The sequence below is a fragment of the Colobus angolensis genome, unplaced genomic scaffold, assembly GCF_000951035.1.
Source record: "Colobus angolensis palliatus isolate OR3802 unplaced genomic scaffold, Cang.pa_1.0 Scaffold153, whole genome shotgun sequence".
NCBI classification, from domain to species: domain Eukaryota; kingdom Metazoa; phylum Chordata; class Mammalia; order Primates; family Cercopithecidae; genus Colobus; species Colobus angolensis.
The window spans coordinates 2,392,796-2,418,434 of record NW_012114633.1 but is presented as its reverse complement, the minus strand read 5'-3'; the positions used below and the strand labels follow the sequence as shown (position 1 = coordinate 2,418,434).

The 25,639-nt window shown below is 40.1% G+C and overlaps 2 protein-coding genes across 3 annotated transcripts in view; one reads left to right on the top strand and one right to left on the bottom strand.

Annotated features, from left to right (window-relative positions):
* GLS (glutaminase) overlaps positions 1–4,910 on the top strand; it is an 89,603-nt gene extending 84,693 nt beyond the window's left edge. The window contains exon 18 of the mRNA XM_011936429.1: positions 2,186–4,910. Within this exon, the coding sequence (XP_011791819.1) occupies positions 2,186–2,342 (157 nt within the window). The 3' untranslated portion in view covers positions 2,343–4,910. The remainder of the gene's footprint in view (positions 1–2,185) is intronic.
* A 3,508-nt stretch (positions 4,911–8,418) lies between these two features.
* Positions 8,419–25,639, bottom strand: part of STAT1 (signal transducer and activator of transcription 1, 91kDa) — a 44,697-nt gene continuing 27,476 nt past the window's right edge. For both annotated transcript variants that reach the window (XM_011936432.1, XM_011936431.1), the window contains 11 exons: positions 25,406–25,447; positions 24,091–24,174; positions 23,431–23,529; positions 22,181–22,316; positions 20,437–20,486; positions 19,589–19,683; positions 18,350–18,495; positions 15,719–15,904; positions 14,711–14,786; positions 13,733–13,835; positions 8,419–9,989 (listed from right to left, as the gene is read on the bottom strand). In XM_011936432.1, the coding sequence (XP_011791822.1) occupies positions 9,975–9,989; positions 13,733–13,835; positions 14,711–14,786; positions 15,719–15,904; positions 18,350–18,495; positions 19,589–19,683; positions 20,437–20,486; positions 22,181–22,316; positions 23,431–23,529; positions 24,091–24,174; positions 25,406–25,447 (1,032 nt within the window). In that variant the 3' untranslated portion in view covers positions 8,419–9,974. The remainder of the gene's footprint in view (positions 9,990–13,732; positions 13,836–14,710; positions 14,787–15,718; positions 15,905–18,349; positions 18,496–19,588; positions 19,684–20,436; positions 20,487–22,180; positions 22,317–23,430; positions 23,530–24,090; positions 24,175–25,405; positions 25,448–25,639) is intronic.

Sequence of the window (25,639 nt, the reverse complement as noted above, 5' to 3'; positions counted from 1 at the left end):
TTTTTTTTTGTAGAGGCAGTCTTACTATGTTGCCCAGGCTGGTCTCCAACTCCTGGGCTCAAGCAGCCCTCCCACCTCAGCCTCCCAAAGTGTTGGGATTACAAGCGTGAGCCATTGAGCCTGGCCAGCTATCATTTTTAAAATTAGGGCTTGGGTTTTGTTGGTTCAGCTCTTAGCTTGCAAGAAATGCAGAAAACTTATGTCAGTGTCTGACAAATGTTAGCAATTTGCAAGTGTGCTAACACTTTGGTTATCTAACTTTATACCTATAGTTGTAAAAAAGCACCATGATTAAAATGACCTTTATTCGCAGTATTCTAAAACCTCATGTCAGGGTGACATTCTTCCCTTTCCCCAAATTTTAATACCCATCCCAGCTTTCTAGAGCAAGAAATTGAAGAACATTTTCCTCCTGTGTTTATAATCCCAACTAAAACACTATGTAATACATGTTGGAAATATTACTGTGCTCTGTATATGTAAGTATTAATTTTTTTTGCCCTAAATTGGCCTCTAGGAATATTAAAGTAGATGTACCCATCTGATAAGAAAAAGTGAGCTAAGTAAGTAACTTGGTAACTAGGCATTCAGCAAGTCTTTTTCTCTATTTCATAGAATCAGTGTCACCTTAAATTATAAAATAGGTTTGAGCAAAATTTGGGTATTCTTGAGATAGAGTCTTGCTGTGTCGCCCAGGCTAGAGGGCAGTGGCGTGATCTCGTTCACTGCAACCTCCGCCTCCCAGGTTCAAGCAATTCTCCTGCCTTAGCCACCTGAGTAGCTGGAATTACAGGCGTGTGCCACCACGCCTAGCTAATTTTTGTATTTTTAATAGAGAAGGGTTTCGCCATGTTAGCCATTCTGGTCTTGAACTCCTGGCCTCAAGTGATGCGCCCACCTCGGCCTCCCAAAGTGATAGGATTGCAGGCATGAGCCACTCTGTGTGGCTGAAATGAGTGTATTCTTTAACGTTTATATTTTTCATTTGAGAACCGGGAGCTGTATTAAGTTTGGAGCAAATTGATTACATTTTAGCTATTTTGCCTTTCTGTTTATTAAGCTTTTTTTTTTTTTTTTGAGAAATACAAAGATACATGTAAAGTTTTACTTACCCGATTTTAAAAACAGGCTACCAAAATTTACTCAAATATATTAAAAAATGAGACTGTTTTAAAAACCTTTTGTTTCCATATTGTGACTCCACTAAGCGGGTAAAAAGTTCAGGACAGAGATGGAAAGGAAAGAAGGAAACAGGAAGAAGTGAAACTAGGAAGGTGGTGACAGTGGCACATGGATGAAGAAAGAGAGATTAGCAGCCATGGAGAATTTTGTAACATAAGTAGAGAGAGAGAGAGGATAGGAAGACAGGCTTCACAGTTTGTAAAGTGTAAGGGAACTACCTATCATACCCTGTCATTGAATAGGGCTGTGACTTATGTAATTCTGTCTCCTCTTGCAAAAGACTTACCACTTCTGGCAACTCTTCATTTTTTCGTATCCTCGAATTTTCATCGACATCACTCTAAACAGCACAGCCCCAAAAGCATGGAAAGGGGGAGTTATTAGTATGGAAAGGGGAGTTGTTCTGCTGCTGGTGTAGTGGTCCGATTGAGTCCATGGGTTCCCAACCTTACCAGAGGTGATAAAAATGTCAATTCCTCTGGGGCCAATCTTGCTCCTCTAATGTGTTTTTGGCCCCAGTGAGGTCATGGTTATTTCTAGACTTCTGAGACTTACTGTGGCTTTGAATTGACACAAACACAAATTTTCTGTCAAAGGCTAGAGTGATGGATGTTATATACCTGAATTTTCTTTGAACATTTTATTTTAAAAGAGATACTTTGGGCTTTTCATGAAGCTAAAATTCTGGAACCCTAGAGCAGTCTATTATATCTGTCAACACAAGGACTGTCCTTAAAAAGCTCCCTCCATAAGCACTTGGATGTGTAAACAAGATCCTTTCACAGATCTTTTTCTCTTCCTCTCCATATCCCAACTTGTTTTGGAGACTACTTTTTGAATTATAAATCCCTTTCTGCATTTCTATTATTAATTTTTATTTGTAAAATTGCTAAAATGGCTAAATTTGGCCATTTAACCTGCATTTAAAATCTGGGAATGGGGGGTGATCATCTTTGTACAGAAATTACCTAATGACCCTGTCCATGCCGTGCTACGTGTTTAGGTGGAATAACACTCCCATGGATGAAGCACTGCACTTTGGACACCATGATGTATTTAAAATTCTCCAAGAATACCAAGTCCAGTACACACCTCAAGGAGATTCTGACAACGGGAAGGAAAATCAAACCGTCCATAAGAATCTTGATGGATTGTTGTAATGGTCTCAAATCCCAAGATTTAAATCACTTACCTATTTAATTGTGGAAAATGATTATGAAGACCGTGTGTATTTCTATCTGGTAGTGATGTATATTTTACATTTGTCATTTCAGTGTTACTGGAGTTTTCTTCATTGTGCGCACAGGACAAATCTGATCTCTTTGGGAAAAAATAGAAATAAAACAGTCTCCCTCCATAATGTGAGCAATATTACCTCGTGCATTGTATAATTTGATGTAAAAGAAATAGTTACCAATGCTAGCTTAATTGTGTGGTCTTCCATGATTTATTTGTGTTTTGTGAATTTTCAATTTATGGTGATGATCTGCTGATATGCATTTATAAATTAAGCTCTGTTGTACAGTCTGTCCAAATGGGTCAAGGTTGCCTTTAGAAGCAAATAGTGTGATTTTCAAGACTTCAAATACAAATTTAGTTTGAGTGTTTGAACAACTATATGCACTTATGGTTGTGTGTTTAAAGTGTCTCTCTCTCTCACCCTAGCTTCACGATGTGACTCTTAAAAAAACTATAATCGTTAACAACTGTTAGTAAGACCAATTCTGATTAGACTTTATCAGGGAATCTGTTTAAGATATGTTTGGTGACCAAAACATATGTGTGAATGTAGTTACAATACTTTTGAAAAATTTTCCTTTTTCTGTATCCCCTTAAGTCCAGCCTCTCTTCTCAGACATTCAGCTCTCTGCCTCTTTCCTTCAGCTGGGAGAGTGAGTGCTGGCACACTATGCACTTTTTATGTTTTCCACAGTGAGTCAGAAAATGCCTCCTATTTCTGGCATCAGAACTTTGCCATTTGTCTACAGAAGATGAACCAGAGACAAAATTACCAACTATAAATTAGTCAAGTTTATCAGTCTAAAAAACGAAGGGATGTGCAACCGCAGCTCTTTAAGATTTTTTTTTAGCTTCTAGGGTAAAGATAAATTCAGAAGTGCTCTAAGCTACCAAAGTTAGTCTGAAAGTATGGGAACTGCTACAACTAACATTTGTTTCCAAGCCTGTCATTAAGAGTCTGCACCGAGAGATTTGTCCTCCTTGGGGGACCATTGGATCATTCCAGATTTCTTGTGATTTTCTATTGTGTAATTCTTGGTGGGCTCTGTAGTTTAATAATAAGAAAAAGGCCATTTCACTTTAAATTGTGACCTATAATTTTCTTTGTCTTGGGTTGGTAATTCAGGATTCATTTGGAAAGTGGGTAAAAGGGGCTTCAAAAAACTGATAGAACAGGATTTTCTAGGAATTACACATACATTTTATCCTGTCATACCTCGAGATAAAGTGGCATGTTAGTGAGGATTTCTGATATTAAGCACACACACACATGCACACAAATGGACTTCTCTGAAGCTGTGTTTAGTGAAATGAGCTCAAGTACATGAATGTTAGTTGTTGCCACATACAGCAATTTCCTTTTCCTTTTTTTTTTTTTTTCTATGAGCACACACTGCTGCTTCTAAGCTTTACCATGCCTGATGGCACCTTACTCCAGCAGCCTCCAGGTGCGTTCATTTTCACTTCCAGTCTAAGCCAGTGGCTCCAGCCACTGCCCTTCCATTACCTAGATGGCACCTCCTTTGGTGAAACCACGGCCAATGTTCCTTAGCTGCACCAGGCCCAAAGCTGTTCCCACGCTTGAGCTTCCGTGGGGAGGATGGTGAGTGAGCAGTTTCCTATCCCATGGATCTGTCAAGCCATGGAGACAGGTAGCATTTGCAAGATGCTGCACAGGAGCAGCATTATCCCCAAAGGTATTACAGGGTAGACATGTTTTAATTGAAATCAATTGAGATAACTTTGCTCAAACAGCAGTGTGCTTTGTGTGACTAAAATGAAACATTAAGACAGTTCAATTGTGTGACTTGAAGATTACCAATGATTTTGAGGCTTTTCTATAATAAAAAGAGGTTCTAACCATTATTTGGGAACAAAGAGAGTTTTCATCTCTTTTCAGATCAAAACCATTCTGTAAAATCTTTGTTGTTTAATTAAATGTGCCCTTATTTACCCTGATGTTATTTATGACTATGTGCCGATTCCTGCTCGGGCTGTTTGCTGTTGGCTGGTAATAATATATTTGATTTAAATGCTGTTGACTGTGCTATTAACTGCTGCCGTCAGTAAACTCCAAAGATCTTTTTGTTTTGGCTTTAGTATCATATGTGCTTTTTCTGTATCATGAGAGCTCTATATGGTCATGTTATAGCTTTATATACATTGTTGTTTTTGCTGGTCTTATCTTTGGTAATAAGCTATACCCCACTGCTGCCCGACACTGCCCTTTAGCTGCAGAGCTGGATTAGCTATTGACCATTTGATGCTGTTGTCTTGTCTGGCAGGGACTGAATGACCTGATGTCAGATTTAGATTCTTCCTGGGGATTACACAGCTATGAATGTATTTGCTTCTAAAACCTCCCAAAGTGAATCTAATCTTAAAACTACAAGTTGTAAGTATTCTGAAATTGGGAAACATTTATTTTAAATGCAAACAGGTAGTGTTGCTTTTTACAGCATAATAAATATATGTATCAAAAAAAAAAACTGTGTGAAAAAATGAATTTTCTTAAAACATTTAAGAGCCAGGAACTCCACTGAGCATACAGACCATGTCTGGTTGGGTTCCAATCCATTTCTAATGCCTGCTATAAAGCTAGGTACTACGCAAGGTGTCAGATGGGGTTACCACAATGACTAGGACAAGTATCCTGTGTGTAGTTCATCTTTGAAGGTGAGGGATGTGCAGGCATGTCTCTAGTCCCCGAAATGCAAACACTATCCTTTTACAGTTAGGAAGTACTCAGTAAATACTTGTTGAATGGAACCATTAAACATACCCTTGAATGAGAGGAGAGGTCATTTTCACAAAGCCTTAAAATTTATTTAGAAATGAGTTGAACCTAGTACTGCCACACTAGAACCTGAGTGTGACCAGCCAGTAAACCTCAGCTCCTAATTTATTCTGTGTGAGAATAGCATTCGCTTCCAATGCCAGAAATCCCTGGTCTTCAGAGCACTCTTTCCTTTCAGGCCAGGGGTTAGTGTATAGTTTTCCAACCATACAGAAAGTACATGAATGCCATGACTGTTAAATTTTCATTTATCAAAGTTATCTGTCACAAAGTAAGTTACTTTGCTAGAAGAGTCACTGCATTACCGGCATTTTAGAACTGCGATGAGCCAGGTACTATGCAAGGTGACAAGTGGGGTTACCACAATGATTAGAAGAGACATCAGAAATTCTCTAATCTAACTCACTCTTTTATAGATGAAGCTGAGACCCAAGAGTGGGCTGTGATACAGAACTCTTAGTGCTGCGCTGTTGGTCTATGTCCCACAACACTGATTATGCCCAGGTATGGATAGAATATGCACATTAGCTTATTCATATGCACTATCTCCTATTAGCTAAGGCCTCTCCTCTGTGGAGTTTTAGGAAGAGGCATAAATGCTACAACAGAAAGTCCTGCAACATATAGTCAACTTCAGCTATACATATATACATCCATGGATAGGAGCAGGACATCAGTGCAGGCACAACAAATGTGTGAATAATCCTAAATAGTGAATACTTATTTTTATTCTTGATACAAGATCATTTTATTTTTGTAAGACTTTTTTAGGAGTTGGGGTAACCTTCCTAATTTTACTTGCTAATCTTCATAGTAAAATGAGTAAATTCATAAATCATACACCAGATGGCCAAGGGAAGCAGCCCATGAATGTGTTAGGTGGCACTTATAAAAAGGCTTTTTGGGAAAGGATAATCTTATAGTTATGAAAGGAAATGATGTGATTCACTAGATTATATGTGTCTGGCGATGGAAAAGATTAGAAAATTAAGGCAGTTTTTTAAAAAGGAGGCATGAGATACAGTAAAACAACTGGACGGAAGGTATTAAAGGCAGAGACTAGGGGCATTTATTTCTATTCTGGAGAATGAACCAGACCTCCAGGCCTGTGTGTGCCCCCACTGTACCCCTTGCTTCCTTTCCAAATAGCCAGTAAAAAGGCTACTATGAAGTGTGTCTCACAAGCAGTCCCAATGGCAAAAGAATATCAAGACTGTTTCAATTATGTACAAGAAATGTGGAAAGGCTACAAACAGACACTGACAGGTATTAAGGTGTTATAATAGCTTTACAAAATATTACAGGAGAATTCAGAGTTTGATAATAGGTATTTGACAGCTTTCTACCTCTTAGAAAGCTTTATGTTCTCTGTAGACTCAAGATAACGTTAATAAATAAGTTTTAGACTGCTTAAGCCCGGCTCTGTTGTTGTTTTTTCCTTTTTACAACAAATCAAGCAAGGTATTTAATTTCTTAGTGAGTATAGCAAACACAAAACCCAAAGTGAGTTCACGAAAACTTGGAAGCTGAGGATTATCATTTAAGAGAGATACAAGCTCATCTCAAAAAGCTCTAAAAACAATATTGTTTCTCCTCAGCTTTCCTAAAACTGGTTTAAATGTCATTTCTTTGAAATTGTATTTTTTAAATATAACATTTACATTATTTGTAGCTTCTGGCTGTTTGTATCATAAAACCTTGTTTTAATAAGGTGATTGCACTAGAATGTACGATCCGGTGTCTCAGAACATCTTCAGTTCCATAAAAGCAGGGATCTTTGCTTTTGTTTACCAATGTTTCCCAAACATCTAGTATAACGCCTGGCTCATGGCAGGTGCTCTATATAAATTTGATAAATTAATGAATGAATGAATCGTAACTAACCAAAGGAAGCCACTCACATAAATGGTCCTTACTTTGTTAATGTCCCAATTCAAAAGGTAAGTAGAATAATTTTCAAAACACTTTCTAGCTTTTTCCTGTCCTTTCCCTGGGTTACTCAGTGACAGGACTGCTCTGTTCAGAAAGATTTGCCTTCATATTCCACTTCAGCTTTCAGGCAATAAATAGATTTCACTCATTTCATGCCATCTCAGAAAACTCTCTTTCCTTTAAAATTAGACATTTGTCCTCAGTAGCACACATAAGCTCTATGCTTATAAAACACCTTTCAAACTTACAAACACCACACGAGAAATATTCAAACACACAAATATCCCTTAAGTTAGGATCTACTCAATGATTTCTTATAATGGTTAATTAGGTAAGAATACAAACTTATACTAGTTAGCCAGGGCATATTTACTTTACTCCTTGGAGAGAGACCACTCTCAGTGTTCACTATAAATAACCTTTGTATTTCCTTGTATTTCCTTTGTAAATAACGACAGATATGGAGATGAGAATAATCATTCTGGTTATGATGCCAGCATTATCAGGGAATAACACTATTCCACGATAATAGCTAAATACAATTTGCCAGACTATGTCTAACTTGGTGATTATGCCTCTTCTTACCCTTTTTTTTCCCAGTACACAGTGTAGTTTACTTTGAGAAGCCCTGGCTTTCTAGCTTTTGACATCTTTGGGAAAAAACGGCAGCTTTTTGTGTGGGTACAATAACTTCTCAGTAATAACTCATCTAATCATGGGGGTGTAGATTTTAGATGTCTGCTTTGGAGACAAGACAAAGTCCCATTTCTCATGTATTTTAAAATTAAAAACTGCTAATTTGGGGTTATTAACAATACCCAGATTCATTTTAAAATAAGTGCTGAATCATTTGTATATTTGGAGACAGCTGTGGTCGCAAAGAACCAAAGTACTTTTGTTTGTTTGTTTGCTTTTTATGGCACCTATTACAGCTCTTTCCAATAATATTACTCTTCTGACCTCTTCCATTGACATATCTTAATCTGCCATAGCAATTCTGAGTATGCGTAGGGCAGGTAAGGACAACATTTAGGAAAAGAGTGTTATTAATCTTACTTTAAAATAAGGATTGAGGTACATGAGAAAAGCATCAAACTAATTCATAATGTAATTTTAAGGATATTTATATTAATTACTATTAATAAGAGATTAACAGAATTTTAGAATTTTAATACCTCTTAAAAGTAAAGTCTCTTGGCTAGTGCAGTAAAATGAAACCATGCCAAATTCCCAAAGGGCAAAAAGAACTGACAGCTAAACCTCAGCAATTAGAAACAATACTGTTTTAATGTTGTCTTCTTTGTTTTTTAGTCATTTCAATTGTAAAAGGCAACTGAAACTTAGGTTCTCACCATCTATGTAAAAACTGAGAGAGGAGGTCTCAGATTGTGTGCAGTGCCACGGAAAGCACTGTGTGCATATTATATTTAATGCAATACAGATACTTTAGCTTTAATTTTAAAACAAAACTCAAGAAAACTTTATCTCCACCAAAGAAAAATACAGCATTTGCACGATAATATAGTTGTGGTAGCAACAGTGGAAAAACAAGCTACAGCCACATAGACAGCAGTATGTGAAAGGGAAGAACCTTGTCAAACCCATCTCTTAATCTACCTTTTGTGTCAGTGATTAGGAAGGAAAAAGGTAAAAAATACAGTATACTTCACAAAACATCATCCATTCAAAAAAGTGTCTGGAAAAAGCACAGGAAAGATAATGGAACCATTCACAAATGTAATTGTCAGAAAAACACATATATCAGTGAAATACATGCAGTTCTCAATGCAGTTACATAGGAAATGAGTTTTGAAATGATCTTATTCTCATATTGTCTCTGGTTAATGATTCAAGTTGTCAGTTACTACTTTTTCTACTCCTTTCCCAATTTTGTGGCTAATAGACTAAACACCACCCTAATTACAAAAAAGACAAAGTAGCCCATTTAAGAAACATGAATTAAATTTCTGAGTTTATCTACATTTATGATTAATTTCAACTTTTGAATGAGTGGTTGTGAATAGCCTAACTCCCTTGGTAGAACTGTAAAAATAATTGTATGTGACCAAGATGAAAGCAGAATGTATTCAGCTTTGGATATCAAACACAACTTGTGAATTTGGAAATGTACATCCTTCAATTGATACTAGCCAGTGTCATTAAGCCATAATAACAGTAAAGGTAATATTCTCTCAAGAGACAGAATTTGTCTTTGTCTTTAAATAGCCAATGTGAAAGATGTAATAAAATACACATTTTCCCCCTACCAGATGCATGATGGCTACCTTTGAAAGAGAACTGATATAATTGTATATAAACTTGGCTTTGAACTATTTCACAGGTAAACCAATGGAAAACTGCCAGTCACACTTAAAGCAAAGAGAACACGTAAGAATTCTCCCACAGAAATTTACCGTTCCTGCGTCAAGCAGTTCCCTAAATAACCATTGATTTATCCAACAACCTATAACAGTTGGGCACTGACTTTATGCATAACATTTGCTAGATGTTGCTCGGCTTCTCTTCCCAAAGGACCCTCATTCTTGTCCTGATACTTTGGGTGTATCTGGATGTTTTTCACTTGTGAAACCCACTCTTCAGAGTATGCCTTTCAATTTTACCTTCAGTAAGATGCATGATGCCCTTCAGAGTAACTGATGTTTCTGAGTTAGAGAAAAATTCACTTGCTCAACAGGTTGCAGCGAATTTGCGAGCCTTTCTTTCATTTCCCTAGAAACACAGGATGTGAAGGAACAGAGTAGCAGGAGGGAATCACAGATGAGAAGGAAAACTGTCGCTAGAGAAGATGAAAAAAATTCATGTTCTATACTGCGTTCATCTGTAAAAAGACAAAATGTGGTTAAGTTTATTACACTGATCTTGTGAAATGCAGATTCATACATTAAACATTGCTTGTCTATTCTAGAATGAAGTAGTAGGAAGATACTTGCAATGGCAAATAAATACCACGGAATGAGAGGGCCTTCAGCATGTACTATCTATTATTCTGGGCTAATCAAGACCTTTTATATCACCTAAGCTGCTGGATTATTACTCTGTTGCCCACTGGCTTAATTTTGTGAATCCATCCAGACTGCATAAAGCTTTTTGCTGTTATGCAAGTCTGGGGACAGAGCAACGTGTCAAATCTGCTCATGTGAAACAAGGGTGTGGAAATGCTGAGCCATATGCCAGAGGGAGTGAGGAAGCAGAGGGAAATGATACATTTCCTCTAAAGGTCACTCAGTGGGTAAAATCAGTGACTGTGTTTCAGGTACAGGCTAAAGAAGCAGAATTACTACGAACCCCTTCACCCTCCCCACCAGTGCCTTCTGCCCAGCTGCCTTGACCAGGACAACTTAGAGTAAGTAAATTGTTCATCCAAAGGATACTAGCCTGCCAGTGACTTCCTGTCTGACTTCCGCACTGGTGTTTCCCCTTAGACCAGATGCTTTCAATTGAGGATGATTCTGTCCCCTGGCAATGTCTGAAGACATTTCTGATTGTCCCATCTGGCTGTGAGGGTGCATGTGCTTACTGGTATCTATTTGGTAGAAGCCAGAGGTGCTGCTGAACCTCCTACGAAGCACAGGAAAGCCCTCCTGCCAATCCCCCACAAAGAATTCTGCAGCCCCAAATACCAGCAGCACCCAGACTGAGACACATGGCACTAGACTGGAAAGCCTCTGGAGAACTTTTTTTAATCCCAAGTGCTCAATAGTGTATGGTACATAGTGGGCTCTTAGGAAAATCATTTTGGATTGAAAGACAGTGAAAGTGTTGCCCCTATGTTTCAGTCCGGCTCATGTTTCAAATGTGTGCTTAATAAGGTGGACTACAGGGGTAAAGAGAGGGAGGGACGGGGAGATAGATAGATAGAGGAAGAGAGGAAGCCTGGATTCAGATCCTGTCACTGTGTGACCAGGGCAAGTGACTTAACCTCTCTAAATCTCAAAGTCTTCATCTATCAAAAGGGTATTAACAGTACCTAGCAGATAGGCTTGTTAAATTAGATGGTATATGGAAAATGTTCAATATGGTAGACAGAAAGCAGTAGACAATTAATAGCTAGTCCTATCATTATGAGCTTTGGCTAAAGGCCTCTTGGAGAGTAGACTGCTTCTATTATAGTCCCAGAGGAAAACACTGATTACATAGGAAATCCAGACTAAACAAATACCTAAGTCATACTGCAGAAAACACTGGTGCTCTGGCTCTCCTGGACAATTTCCTCAGGAGCCTATGGTCCTACTGCTCCTGAGGCTGCACCAGGCGTTCGCCCCTGATGCCACCCTCTTCCAGAGCTGCAACCTCCAGACTTGGCAGAAGACAGCCAGCTTGGGGAGAGCTGCTTCTGTTTCAGAGTATACACCCTGATTATGAGAGTAGATGCTGGATAGAAGTCATGGCCAAGGGGCAGGCCAGCAAACCATTGTGGAGTCAACCCGGTTTAGAAACTGATTCAACTTCTGTCTAACCAGTGCTGTGCCTAAATTATGAACTCTTTATTTTATTTTATTTTAAATTATAGCCCTTTTAGCTCTTTTAAATCTTCTATAGGTTTAATGGGAGACTTTAGTGGTGTGTAGAGGGTGTGTGTGTGTGTGTGTGAAATGGATTTATTTTATTCTACAAATGAAATAAATGAAATCATCTGAAATGGAAAGGAATGGCTACGGTGGGCCATAGCCCACAAACAGGACCACAAAACTGTTTCCTGACATGTGCTTAGCATATTTAAATTGCTCTCACAGTATCATCCTGAGAAAACAGAGAGCAGTGCAACTGCTCCACAGGACTGCAGAGAGGGAACCAATCCATCTATTTTCTCAATAATGGTGATGACAGAGATGGAATGCTGATAGCCACATCCCAAACACACAGGCCTCTCACCCAAAGGCCATGATGCCTTTGTTTTAATAACAGAATAAACCCAATCCTGTACAAACAGTTTCTTCAGGGTACATGTTTTGAATGGGGCAAAGATTAGCTTTTTGTGGGAGGCTTCCCAGGATACTGGACAAAAGCATGCACTAGAGACTCACTAGGTAGATTCAAATATTCTTTCTACCACTTACTAACTGCTTGATCTTAGTCAAGTTACATAAAAGGGGCTGTGTGGGGAGGAGAGGTTCTGTTCCCACATCTGTCAAAGTAGGAAAAATAATAATACCTAACTCAGAAGGTGGCTGTGAGGACTGAATGAGTTACTACCTGTGAAGTACATGGTATATTGTAAGTGCTTAATGTCATCTATCAATGGTGGTGGTGGTGATGATGTAATTTGCTCAGGAACAACAAAGGAGGTGTAAAAAATCCCCCCATTTTACGGTTCCTGTGATATAACATATTTTCTGAATAGGGCTTTATATGTATTCCACTTTTGTGCCAGGCCTATAAAGCCCTTTATACCTTTATAGCAGTGTTGGGAGCTACATTCTAGCAGGATCCTTCTTACACACAGAAAAGGTTCATTTTACACTTGCCAATAGGAATGAAACTATTTCGCTGCCACAATAGCTAAGTGTTTTTCTGAATGGCTATTTTGTCAACAACAATCAGAAAGGTGTAAGAAAGTACAATCTCTAATGATTGTAGCCTGTGCTTAAGGTGAGGGAAAAAGTCAAAAAACTGCACATGAGAAACTTGAATCCAGGCAGATCTTACTGAGGCCTTATCAATGCATTCTCCAAATATCTGAAGAGTGACGCCCTCTCATTCTCGCTCACCTTTCCCCTCCCTGCCTTCCTCTCTTTGTTAAGCACCTACTTTTTGCCAGGCACCAGGTATACAGTCAGGAAGAAAGGCCAGTAATAACTCAGGATATTTTTTGGAAGCATTAAATAAATTTTTAAAAATGAGCTGGAACAGCTCCATGTGGAAAAGAGCTTAAAATTAAATAGCATCAGCAAAAATCCAGCTAAGCAAGCAAAATCTTTAAAAGGAAGGATTTTAGGCTGAAAGGCAAACAATACTAGTTGATATAATAAAAAATACCCCCCCGCAAAGGAAGATGCTCTCTTTTGTGGACAATCATGTTCCCATTTCTGAACTTTCTACTCTTGGCAAGTTCTTCACAGCCCCAGGAGCTAGTTGTACAAATTAGCTCTCAAATATAAGGCAGACGAAGTAATCTCATTGCTGCTAAAGTATAATTCTCTCTAATTATTGTAACTACCAAGCATTAGTCTCTCCCTTTCTAAAAACAACACTCCCTCCCCTAGACACAGTGATGAAATCGCATACTGAAGAAAAACATTTGCTTATCAAAGAAATCTTAGTTCCACAATATATGAAATTTCTACATGGCAACTTTAAAGGGGAGAGGAGGAAACCTGAATATTAGAAACGTCACTTGTTTTTTGGAAGGTGCTGAATGCCAGGAATAAAAATCCTGCTGATGATGTAGGTGGTTTAAATCTAGCAGCTCCAACTTGTCATGGCTCATCTGAGCACTGCACTCTCCTTGGCTCTGCCAGGGCTCCCTCCTGCAGACAGGCCCAGGATCTGCCATGGTGCCCTCCCTGCCTCTGAGCACACACACTTACTGACAGCTACACACAGGCCAGCCGTGGTACTCACCATACTGTCGAATTCTACAGAGCCCACTATCCGAGACACCTCGTCAAACTCCTCAGGAGACATGGGGAGCAGGTTGTCTGTGGTCTGAAGTCTAGAAGGGTGACTAAATGGGGAAAAAGGAAAGAGCAATGTCAACATCTGAGTGATGAAAGCACTAGTGCATACTTACATACTTTATCTTTTGTCTGTAATTGAATTATCACGTTATATTTTTATTTTGGGTAAGTGCATACACTTGTAAAATACATTTGCGAAAGTACAGCTCATGGGAGGCTCATGTCCCCAGCCCAGCCCCTTGGGAAACGTTTCACACTCCAGGGATGTGATGAGCAATAGCCAGACTGGAATCTGTGCCGCTTCTGCCTGGGTAAGCCTAGGTGTGAGCGTGTGCGGTGCACTACCCTGAGATGACAATGCCTCGAGGCTTACCCTGGACAGAAAAGCACCAGAGAAATGTCTGGGGAGTCCCTCATCCCTACCTGGAGGTTTGAATGCAGATAAAGCTGCTCCACACAGTGTTTTTACATGAAGGCTACATCCATTCACCCCAAGACAGTGCTGCAGGCCAAATAACTGACAATGACATTTCCAAAATTTTTTCTACCTTTTATAAAATGAAACAACAAAATCAAAGCAAGTGGAGACAATGTATCTCAATCATTACTTTGGCCTTTTCTAGATTGAAAAGAACTACTTTCCCACTCTGATCAATTTTTGCTCATTTTATTTATACTTTTTCAAAGGGTATCAGTTTTGGGAAAATTTATGTACCTTAAATACAAATTTTGTTTTTGGCTTTTTTTTTTTTAAGGTAGTAAAATGCTGATAGGCAGTAACACGGGGATCTCAACAAGTTCAGCTGTGATGGCGATAGCAATTACAATGGAAAAGTAAAATACAAGCATCTTCAACAGGCCCCAGCCAGGAGCAAGGCTGGCTTGAGCTTTGTAAACATGTCACTCTTCTGTGTTCACTTACACTTCAGACACAGAAATCAATTCAGTCTTGATATATCCAGTTCCTTTAGGGCCATCAAGTTCCATTGGCTCTGGTGCTAGAAATAAACACATTGTGTACGCTTTCCATCAACAGAAATTACTTCAGAATAGAACATCAACTTTTCGGGGGGATTAAAGTTCTACTGTGTTTCTAGACAGCCTAGCATCCTAAAACTTTAAGGGGCTATAACCTCCCTGCCCGAGTCACCTAAAATTCTAGTGGGAATGCATAGGCAATGAGAAGAAAAGGGCAGATTTCAGCAGGACACTAGCTAGGAGCTTTCTCTTTACACAACTTGAATTCTTACAAGAAGTTGGAGCCCAAAATATGCAAAGTTCTATCTAGTTTATTGGCATTAGCCTGGCTAATGAATCTTCATAGCTGTCAAGGTAAGCTGGGGGCATCTTCATTCCAAAGTAATTGTCCTAATATTGAGATTTCTAATTCTGAAAAACAGCTTTGTTGGTGTGTTCCAAACAAAAAAGGTCTAACTTGAACTTTCTCAAATGCAACTCATTCACAACTGAGAAGCAAGAGACCTGTGTTCTCAGATGAGGCCTCCTCTTAATAATTATCTAAAAAAAATAGGATCTAGTAAGTAATTGGGCCACCCTAAATGAACCACTTCACTTCTCCCAGGCCTCAGTTTCCTCAACTTTAATGTGAGCAAGATGCCTTCCATTGGTTGGCCACAGTTCCTTATTCTTTACCCCTTTTCATGTGGAAACAGTGATAGTAGCAAATACACAAGACCAGCAATGGACTTTTCCAACATTCCTAAAATAGGAAATTGTCCATTCATTTTTTACTAGCTGTATCAGGCCAAATAATGCATTATGTTTCACCTGCACTGAGTTTATACCATCTTTTGAAAGCCTACTCTTACCAATTCAAAAGCAAAACACCACATGGGTGGAGTTTGAGAATAACCACCCCCTCATCAGGAAGGACTGTGCCATGCTGTTACCACCTGCTTGCCCCACTTACCTTCCTTTGGCCTGGAGTAATACTTTCCAAAGGCATGGTCTTTGTCAATATTTGGATACAAATACTTCAGGGGATTCTCAGGAATATTCTCAGCAGCCATGACTTTGTAATTGCGAATGATGTCAGGGAAAGTAACAGCAGAAAGTTCTTTCTTCGTGTAGGGTTCAACCGCATGGAAGTAAGGTTCTAAAAAGGAAAAAAGCTAAGTGAATCCCATAGAATATCCCAAAATGAAAAAGGACAGAGAAATAAAACACTGCAGAGTTGATGGTTTGAGTGAACCTCATAAGAACTAATCCCAATCTAAGCATTACAACACATATAGTAGACTGCTTTATTTCTAAATAAATTACAATACTGTCTCAGGGAAAATAAAGGTAGGTATTATTCTCAATAACATTCTATTTGCCATTATTTGCTTAGATTTATAAATCTGGGCAAAAAAGATTTACTAAAAACGTTTAAAAGCCTGCATCTTCAACGATGTGCTGCCCATGGGCACATAAATAACTCACTACTAAGTGGGTCATCTTGGCTTAAGCCATAGATTTAAATTACTAAAGATAAACTCACTTTCTGTTTTTCTTTTCATATTGAAAAATCTAATTTTGTATCAAAATAAATGATGATATATAGAAAACACTTTGAAATTAAAAAAAGATCCTATTTGCTACATTTCCCTGTAACCCTTAATGTAATAAACCATGGTTTAATTTACTCCCATTCTTATTCCCACACCAAATTCAGATCCTTCTTCCTAGCTGATACAGAATCTCCCTTTGGGTGTCCACCTTCCAGAGGCCACGGTTCAGGTGCTCTGGGGAGCCTGCTGTGGAACATGAGACTATGCTGCCATCCTAACCCTTCCCGGCTGGTACTGTCCTGCTTGACCTTTCCTGGTTGCCAAGGGTTTTCTTCATCTCTGCTTGGTCTGCTAGCTCTGTCTCTCGGCTGGTTCAGGAAGGGAACAGGATAAGAGGAAAAGGGTAGGTTCCAACGACTACTGCCCATGCCAGACTCTTGTCTCAGCCCCCCTGCTTTTTCCTCAGAAGAAAAACAGAACAAGAAGAGTATTCCAGAAAAACAAATAGAACAAGAAGAGTATTCCAGAAAAATAAATAGAACAAGAAGACTATTCCAGAAAAATAAAGAGTATTCCAGAAAAATAAACAGAACAAGAAGAGTATTCCAGAAAAATAAATAGAACAAGAAGAGTATTCCAGAAAAACAAACAGAACAAGAAGAGTATTCCAGAAAAATAAATAGAACAAGAAAGAAGAGTATTCCAGAAAATAAATATAAGAAGATATTCCAGAAAAATAAATAGAACAAGAAGGGTATTCCAGAAAAATAAATAGAACAAGAAGAGTATTCCAGAAAAACAAACAAAAGTATTCCAGAAAAATAAATAGAACACGAGTATTCCACAAAAATAGAATATATTCTAGAAAAACAAATAGAGCAAGAGTATTCCAGAAAAACAAACAGAATAAGAAGAGTATGGCAGAAAAACAAATAGAAGAAGAGTATTCCAGAAAAACAAGAGAAGAGGAATATTTCAGAAAAATACATAGAACAAGAAGAATATTACATTTTGTGTCTATCCCTGAAAGTATAAAAATTACTGAAACAGGGGCCGGGCGCGGTGGCTCAAGCCTGTAATCCCAGCACTTTGGGAGGCCGAGACGGGCGGATCACGAGGTCAGGAGATCGAGACCATCCTGGCTAACACGGTGAAACCCCGTCTCTACTAAAAAAATACAAAAAACTAGCCGGGCGACGTGGCGGGCGCCTGTAGTCCCAGCTACTCGGGAGGCTGAGGCAGGAGAATGGCGTGAACCTGGGAGGCAGAGCTTGCAGTGAGCTGAGATCCGGCCACTGCACTCCAGCCCAGGCGACAGAGTGAGACTCCGTCTCAAAAAAAAAAAAAAAAAAAAAAAATTACTGAAACAAATCAGTTTTTCCTGCTTCAAATAGACCAAACTCTAAACAACAGTGAAAAGTCATCAGTTGGTCTTTATGACTTTTTCATTTATGCTGTTGAGCTTCACTCTCAGAAACATGCTTCATAACACCAAGGTTTCTGGAGTCTTTTAGCCATGGACTCATTTGATTAGATAGAAACCCAATATATGATAAAGATAAATTTGCAGCTGCTCTATTTGAAGGCAAGGTAGAGGCTGCCACTCGTCCCAACAGGCCCTGCATCAACTCCCTGGCTAATGATGTGTATGAAGTCTTCTCCTGAAGCCTGTCCTCATCGGCACACTCTACTCTGGGATGACCCTAAGAGAATCTGGACGCTTACTCCTGTGGGAAATGTGATTCCTTCCAAGAATGGGTTGCAGATTATATTGACTCATATCCTTGATCTGCAGATAACGAACCTGATGCAAAGGAAGGAACTGGCCTTGTCTTTTCAAAACCATCATTTCCACAATATGTTTCAGAGAGTGAACCACAGATATTTGTGGTGGTTTATTAAATCCTAACGGGGTGCTCATTTGGGGTAAGTATAAGATCTGCAATTTCACGTCCCAAACACACTATCTGTATGAGCTGACTGGCAGTGATGAAGAGGAACTTCACACACGTGGAATGGTGGGACTGTGTGCTCAAACTCCCACTCACCGCCTCCGTTCTGGGACCGCTCCACCCATGTGAATGTGATGGCCCCTTCCCGGGAGCTCTCACTGAACCGCAGCAGGAAGGTCCCCGGCTGCTGGTCCTTCAACAGGGCGCGCTCTCGCTCCTTGCTGATGAAGCCCATGATGCACCTGGTTATCAAAGAGACGGACGGAGGGGCTTTTAATTCAATCATGATTTCCATTTTCATGCTAACCTACAAACCAAGAAAATGGCTGGAATGTGAGAAAAGAACCTACGGTAAAAAACGTAGACTATTTTAAAATCTATTGAGTTGTCACTTAAGGAAGCATTTCACTTAAACATGTATATAGTAAGGTTTTTTTAAAAAAAGAAGTATGGCGCCGGGCGCGGTGGCTCAAGCCTGTAATCCCAGCACTTTGGTGTAATCCCAGCACTTTGGGAGGCCGAGACGGGCGGATCACGAGGTCAGGAGATCGACACCATCCTGGCTAACACAGTGAAACCCCGTCTCTACTAAAAAATACAAAAAACTAGCCGGGCGAGATGGCGGGCGCCTGTAGTCCCAGCTACTCGGGAGGCTGAGGCAGGAGAATGGCGTGAACCCGGCAGGCGGAGCTTGCAGTGAGCTGAGATCCGGCCACAGTACTCCAGCCTGGGCGACAGAGCGAGACTCCGTCTCAAAAAAAAAAAAAAAAAAGAAGTATGAACATGTTGTCAGTAGGATGTTACAGATGCTCAACAAACATGTGTGAGATTGAGCCTTTTATTGTTCCTTGATTATTCTAAAGGCCATGAGAATGTCTGAATTTACACATCTTTTTTACTGGAGAGGAAGACCTAGGCAATATATTTTCATATTCTAGCCCGTCTGATCAAGTTAAAACTTTTGTTGAAATATCAGCGGATCCCTGCAATAAGCCAAGATAGAAATGATTTACCCAGTTAAAAGGGTTTTTCTTCCTTCCTAGGGGCCACATAGTAGGTGCTCAAAAAATTTTTGTTGAGTGAATGAATGCATGAATGGTACTCAGAGTTGTTGTTTTCAATTTAGCTTTGCCAAGACATATATATGTACTAAGAAAGTGTAAGGTTAATGTTATGAAGTTCTACTCTCCCGAAGCCCTGAAGGGACAGCCTGGAAATGCGCACCTCCGTGAGATTCACACACGCCTAGTCAAATACTGAAGCTGGACTCAGGCCTTGTCTCAACCTCACAGCACTAAAAATATGTTTCAAAATACATCTAGTAGTGGCCCTTACCCATCATTCCAGAGAGGAAGCAGGTGTTTTTTAATGAGTTCCAGGATGCTTTCAATCCAAAGCCAGAAGGGAAAATTTTTATCATTTATATTTTCCTGAAAGTATACAAATGCACACATTATGAACAAAAATCTAAAACAGGACTTACCATGGTCCCTCCCACCATCATTTGTAAAGACTCCCCAGGTGCCAAAGATGCAACTATCCCATTCAGCACAGCAATGGGATTCCTCCCTTGGCAGGGAATATCAAGTTCCCTCCCTGCTGTTATCAGCATTCAGACCAGGAGCTCTCCAGAGCTCTCCATTTCCCTGGGCCGGGCTCTGCTTCCCTTTCCAAACAGTAGCAAGCCAGCCCGGGGGTGACCTCCGGCGTGAATCACGGAAACACAAGCTGCCCTATGCTAGCAAAATCCAGCAGTGCAAGCTGGTCCACACTGTCTGGTGACCCCAGCAGATTCTAAATGTTCCCCACAGTGGGCCCCTCTGCTCGAGCAGGCCATTAAACTCGTCTGGCTGGTCAGGCTGCGCCACCCAGCCCAGAACATACATTTCACACAGAAATGGCTAAAATACTGCTGGGCAGGGGTCCAGTGTGAGTGAACAGAAGCCTCATTTCAGATATGAAAGAATGTTATCACTCAGGCAGGTGCTTCCTGTCAGACTCCTGCTTGGAGACCAACCTCCTGCACTGAAGAAAAGTAAACAACTTGCCCGGGGGGGCTCCTTGGCCAGAGAAGAACAGGCCAAAATAAGCAAACAGTTAAGTAACTGTCACAGCAAGAAATATGAGAACCTCGAGCAAGAGCAAAAAGAACTCAGAGAGCATAAAACCCAGACAGTCCTCACCTTACAAAACCTCGTCCACGGAATGAGACCGTCGGGGCTGGCGTTAGGACCTAAACAAATAAAAACCAGATCTTTCAGCAAACAGAAACTGATTCTAAAGCTTTGGTTGGATGGATGGCTCCTGTATGTGCTCTCAAGGAAAAGAGCCAAACACCCAACAAAGATTTTATGTACACAGTTAACATTTTTGGATACCTTAATGCCAAATTAACTGAGCAATTATAATACGTGCTAAAAAAGGGTGGAATTTAAATGGTGTAAAATATGTGTATGTTGGTTTGAGTTTAACGGCAGGAAGGAATGGATGGCAGATTCCTGGGCACCACGATATGAGAGTTTTTAGGGAAAGTGGAAACATCACAAAGCCTTACCATCTGCTCTCTCCCTCCCCAGCCCCCCTTTTCCCTCCCTCTCCTCTAAAGAGAGGACAGTCCTTTTAATGTCCTGTTCATGTTACACTTCCTTCCACGACCATCAGCTGACGTTGCCTTTTGCACTAAATCAGAGGTGCTCTGCTGGGCCTCCAAGAGAAGCCTCCCTATCCAATGCCTCTTCCCACTGCCTTCCTCTGCTGCTCAGCAGAGCCCCCTCCCAAGCACCCTAGAGAATTTTTTTCAAAGTTCAATCTGTGCCCAGGATCACCCCTAGATCTTCAATGTAACTAATACTTGACTTCACAAGTTTATTTTAGACATTATTTATGCATTTCCCTCAGTTCTCCTCCAAATAGGACATGGGCTCAGGGAGTCTGATGCAAATCAAAAGCAAAGTGAGATAAATGAGAGGAAGAAGCCCAGGGGTTATCAGCTACACAAATTAAAGCAGCCCGGGTGAGAAGAGGTGGTAAGCCCATTATCTGTCTTCAAAGGGAACTACAAATAAGCCATTTCAGTTAGAAAAGATATCCTTCTTCACTCTCGCCAAATAAAGAAATGGAATAAGGGGATTTTATACTTGTATTAAACAGCACAAGATCACCACTGTGACAGGTGCACAGCCAAGAGAAGGCACTGTTGAAAGCCACTGGGTGAGGAAGAGCCTGCTGCTGTGTGGAGTAAATGCAGTGCTGCTCTACAGAAAGCACATCTGGATACAAGCTGTCCATGGATTTTTAAAGAAATAGTTCAGATAGCCCCACTCACCGAAAGATCAGACCTCGAGACCAGTGGATCTCTGATTTGTTTAGTATGAAGGACTAATAAATTCACTCACATTAAACACTGACAGAGAAATATCTACCACTGTCTAGACTCTGCCCAATCAGGCAAAACTGCAGATCAAAAGAGGCACCCTCCTGTGGGGATGACATCTCCTGCCACCTGGGCCCACCTGAGTCAAGGGCCCTGGGTTTATGCTGCAGTGGGCAGGCCCCAGGACTTTATTCTTATCATGTCAGGGACTTCCTTTCTTCTCCCCCAGATTAATGGTTAATAGGCCTTCATCTTTCTCATCCAGGAACTTATTTCAGAAATGTCACAAATAATATATTTTACATAATTCATAAAACTTTCCCTTGGGAATCCATCCCAGAAATCTTAATATGAGACAATGAGGAAAGGATTCATTTAAATGTTATCAGGTCCGCATTTCTTTCTCACTTAGCTATAATAAACTATAGCTTGAAAAGCTGACAGATTTTAATACTTTTTTACCTTTAACAAAATAGCAGAAGGGAAAAAGCAATTAGAGAGGTATTTTTATGAATTTCAATTTTTATAAACATAACAAGTTACTATGCATATACCAAGAAGCTTCTCTCCCAACATGTTCAGCTGGTCCACATTGAGACCTCTTTTGGTGACAGAGGAAAACTGCCAACTCAGCACTTCTGAAAGCTGAGCCCAACGTGCACATGGTGGATTCAGGAAGAAGGACAGATTCTAGAGAGAAAACACCCAAAATCTAAGGGTTACTACAGAGACTCCAGTCACAAGTGTGGCACTAAAACATATGTCCATCCCAAAGTTCAAGTCTAGTTTATATGACACACAGGTGCTTTCACAGTAGGGGAAGAGAAATACAGTCCATTTTCATTATTTACAGATGCACATTTGTGAACTTGTTTACTCACTAAAATTTACTTGTAACTCCAAAATCTAAGCACATGGCGTCTCTGGGGTCATCTGAAGACACACCCATGCACACAGCAGCAAAGAATTCGAGTCTCTTAACACTTATGTTTCCAACTGAAGCCAAACAAAATGACACTCGCTTCCTGTTTCAGTTCTCATAAGAAAAACGTGTCCTTTTTGAAGCCTATTTAGTGCCATGTTTTTGCATTTTGTGACTGCTGTTGGTGATCACTGTTTAAAATGGTGCCCAAGCATAAAGCCACAGTGTGGTCTACTGTTCCTAAGCACGTGAATGCTGGGAGGTGCCTTATGGAGAAAATACATGTGTGAGGCAAGCTTCACTCAGGCGTGAGTTACCCAGTAATCCTGACCATCGGTGTAATGTTAATGCCTCAACAAGTATATTAGATAAGGTGTCTTTAAACAGAAACACACATAAACAATGTTATGCATTGATGGGGTGACAAAAATGTTGTGACCAGAGGCTTGAAGGAACCTAGCCTTGTAGTTCCCTTAGGAGCAACAATTCATTATTTGCTAATTAAGTGTTCCTGGTAACTTCAAAAAACATAACTAGTTCGAATAATGATAATTGACTATAATTAATTAACAGTGAGTATCCACACTCTAAGAATGGAGCATGCTTGTTTAGTAGATGTATACATTTTAAAAATAATAATGATAAAGTGGTATAGAATCACTGACTGCCCTAGCTTACTCACATGGGAGAAAAATCATAATTCTCATTTCAAACACATATCCATGCTTCACATTCCCAGATTTACTCAAAAGCCTTAGAAATAACACAGAAGCTTTGTCACTTCTCCCTCAACAACTGGCCACTGGGGCTATTTCAGAGATGCAGCAGCGAGAGCATGGGGTCTGCTTAACCCTGGGACCAAAGCAAATGTATTTTCCATACCCTGGGTTCCGCCACCAGCATGTTGTACCAAAGGATGGAGGCCCAACCGCTCGGGAGCTGGCTGACGTTGGAGATCACCACAACAGGCAGAGAGGTCGTCTAAAGGATGACAAAGACCTTGAAATCATCTGAATCACAGAAATGTCACCTTCACATAACTGCTTAGCCTCAACTAAAAGCAGGGGATTATTTGTAAATTTGTACATATTTAATACTTGAAAATGAGAAATGTTAAGTTCTGTTCTTTTGTCCAGTTTGTCTTTGATATATCTTTCAGTTAAGAAATAAGTCCCTAAAAATAATAATAGCTACAATAACTAATTAAGGGGTATGCAATATGAGAAGATGAAAATTGTCACAATGAAAACATAAAATGTGGAGGGAGGGCAGAGCAAAATAAATAAGTCCCAATGCTTACTGTAAAAAAAATTAGCATCAGCTATCTCAACTGGAACATTTAAGTTATAGAATTTAAAGGTTAATTCAATTCTCTAGCTTTCTGGACCATAAATTAAGGTTAAGGTAGTATTAGCTGAAAAAAGATATTTTTAAAACAATTAGGTAAATACCTCTAAAACGAAAACTGAGAAATAAAAATACACGTAACAATTAAAAGTAAAAATAATGAAGTTTTCCACCTCGGGACCATAAAAGTCTTACCTCGAGGTCAATTACCAAACCAGGCTGGCACAACTGGGTTTCAAAACTAAGGGAGTGAAGCTCTTCAGTAACGATGAGAGGACCCTTGGAAGAGAAAAGGAAAGACGAAAAGAATATAACCACTTATTCACAGATCCTGAAATTTTCAAAAGCCCAATTAACATTGCAACAGGCCACAGAGATCCTGGACGAGATCCTGGACCCAACCAGCAGGAAGTCTGAAGACTCAATATTGAATCCCTCCCAGATTTAATGATTCTGAGTATCAGTGTGCTCTGAAAGATAAGTGCCTGAAGTTATGGCAAGGATTATAGATTCAGAGCAATAAATGTCAATGGGGAAAGAGCAACTAATGGCTTTGTGACCTGAGGCTTCTCAACCCTCAGCTCTGTCTGCCTGCCCAGTGTGGCTGCACATCTCAATGCAGATGGGTGGGGAGGAGGTGAGAGGGCTGCGAATAAGTGTACACTTGGGATTGTCTACTGCCTACCGGAAGGGCTGACTCACACCAACTTGGTAGGTCACAAGGTGTCTTGGTTTCGGTAGAAATGGATAGATTTCAAAGTGCCTTCATAGACATGATCTCATGTGAACCTCAAAGCTTAGAACTAGAGAGGTACAACTGCTAGACCCAGGGAGGTCAAAACATAGTTCAGGTGCACACCAGGGCTAGAAGGCATCTTTGCACTGCCTGGGCCTGTCTTTGTCCCGCTGCTCCATGTGACCTCCACTGGTCCTGGTGTGGAACGACTGCACGCTGTGTGTGCATAAAGGACGAAAATGTTCTAAACCAAAACAACTCCAGATATTTCATCCTTTGTCCATAGTTCATTTCTGAATGCATCACAAACCCAACTCCTTAAGGATCGCGTTGTAGGAAGGAAACTGATGCAAAGGCAATGCTTCTGGTAGGGGATTCCATGGCCAAAAAGCCCTCTTGGCACACAGCAAGGCAGTCATCAAAGTGGCCTCTCATTCCAACTCTGACAGTAACTCTCTGTGCACCCTTAGCTAAATCCTGCAAACTTCCTGTGACTCAATTTCTTCACCCGTAAGATGCGAAGAATACAAAAGCCCACAATAGCTACTCCACTGAGTGTCTAATGAATTTGTGTGCAAAATCGTTTGACAATAGCAAAGTACAAATGTGGTGTTTTTACTGTTGTCACAGATATACCAAGTACCCAGCTCATTTGCTGCTCTTCCCTGCTGGGTCTGAACTCCTCTGTGAGCTGTCCCCAGCCACCAACTGACCTGCCCTTGCTAGACAGACCTGCCTGATTTGGGCCCATTCACAACATAAACAGACTCTCACCTCATTCGTTCTGGTGCCAGCATTTTTCTGTTCTTTCAATTGCTATAAAACAAACAATCATCTCATTAAACACCGTGGTAATGGTCAAAGTTGCTATCTTCATTTACAAATGAGAACAAAGTTAGGACTAGAAAGAATGATAGACGTGACATTATCTTTAGAATGCAGAACATGGGACAAAATGGCCCTCGTGCTGGATCCATGAGCAGAAGCACGTTTCCCCAGAGGCCTGAT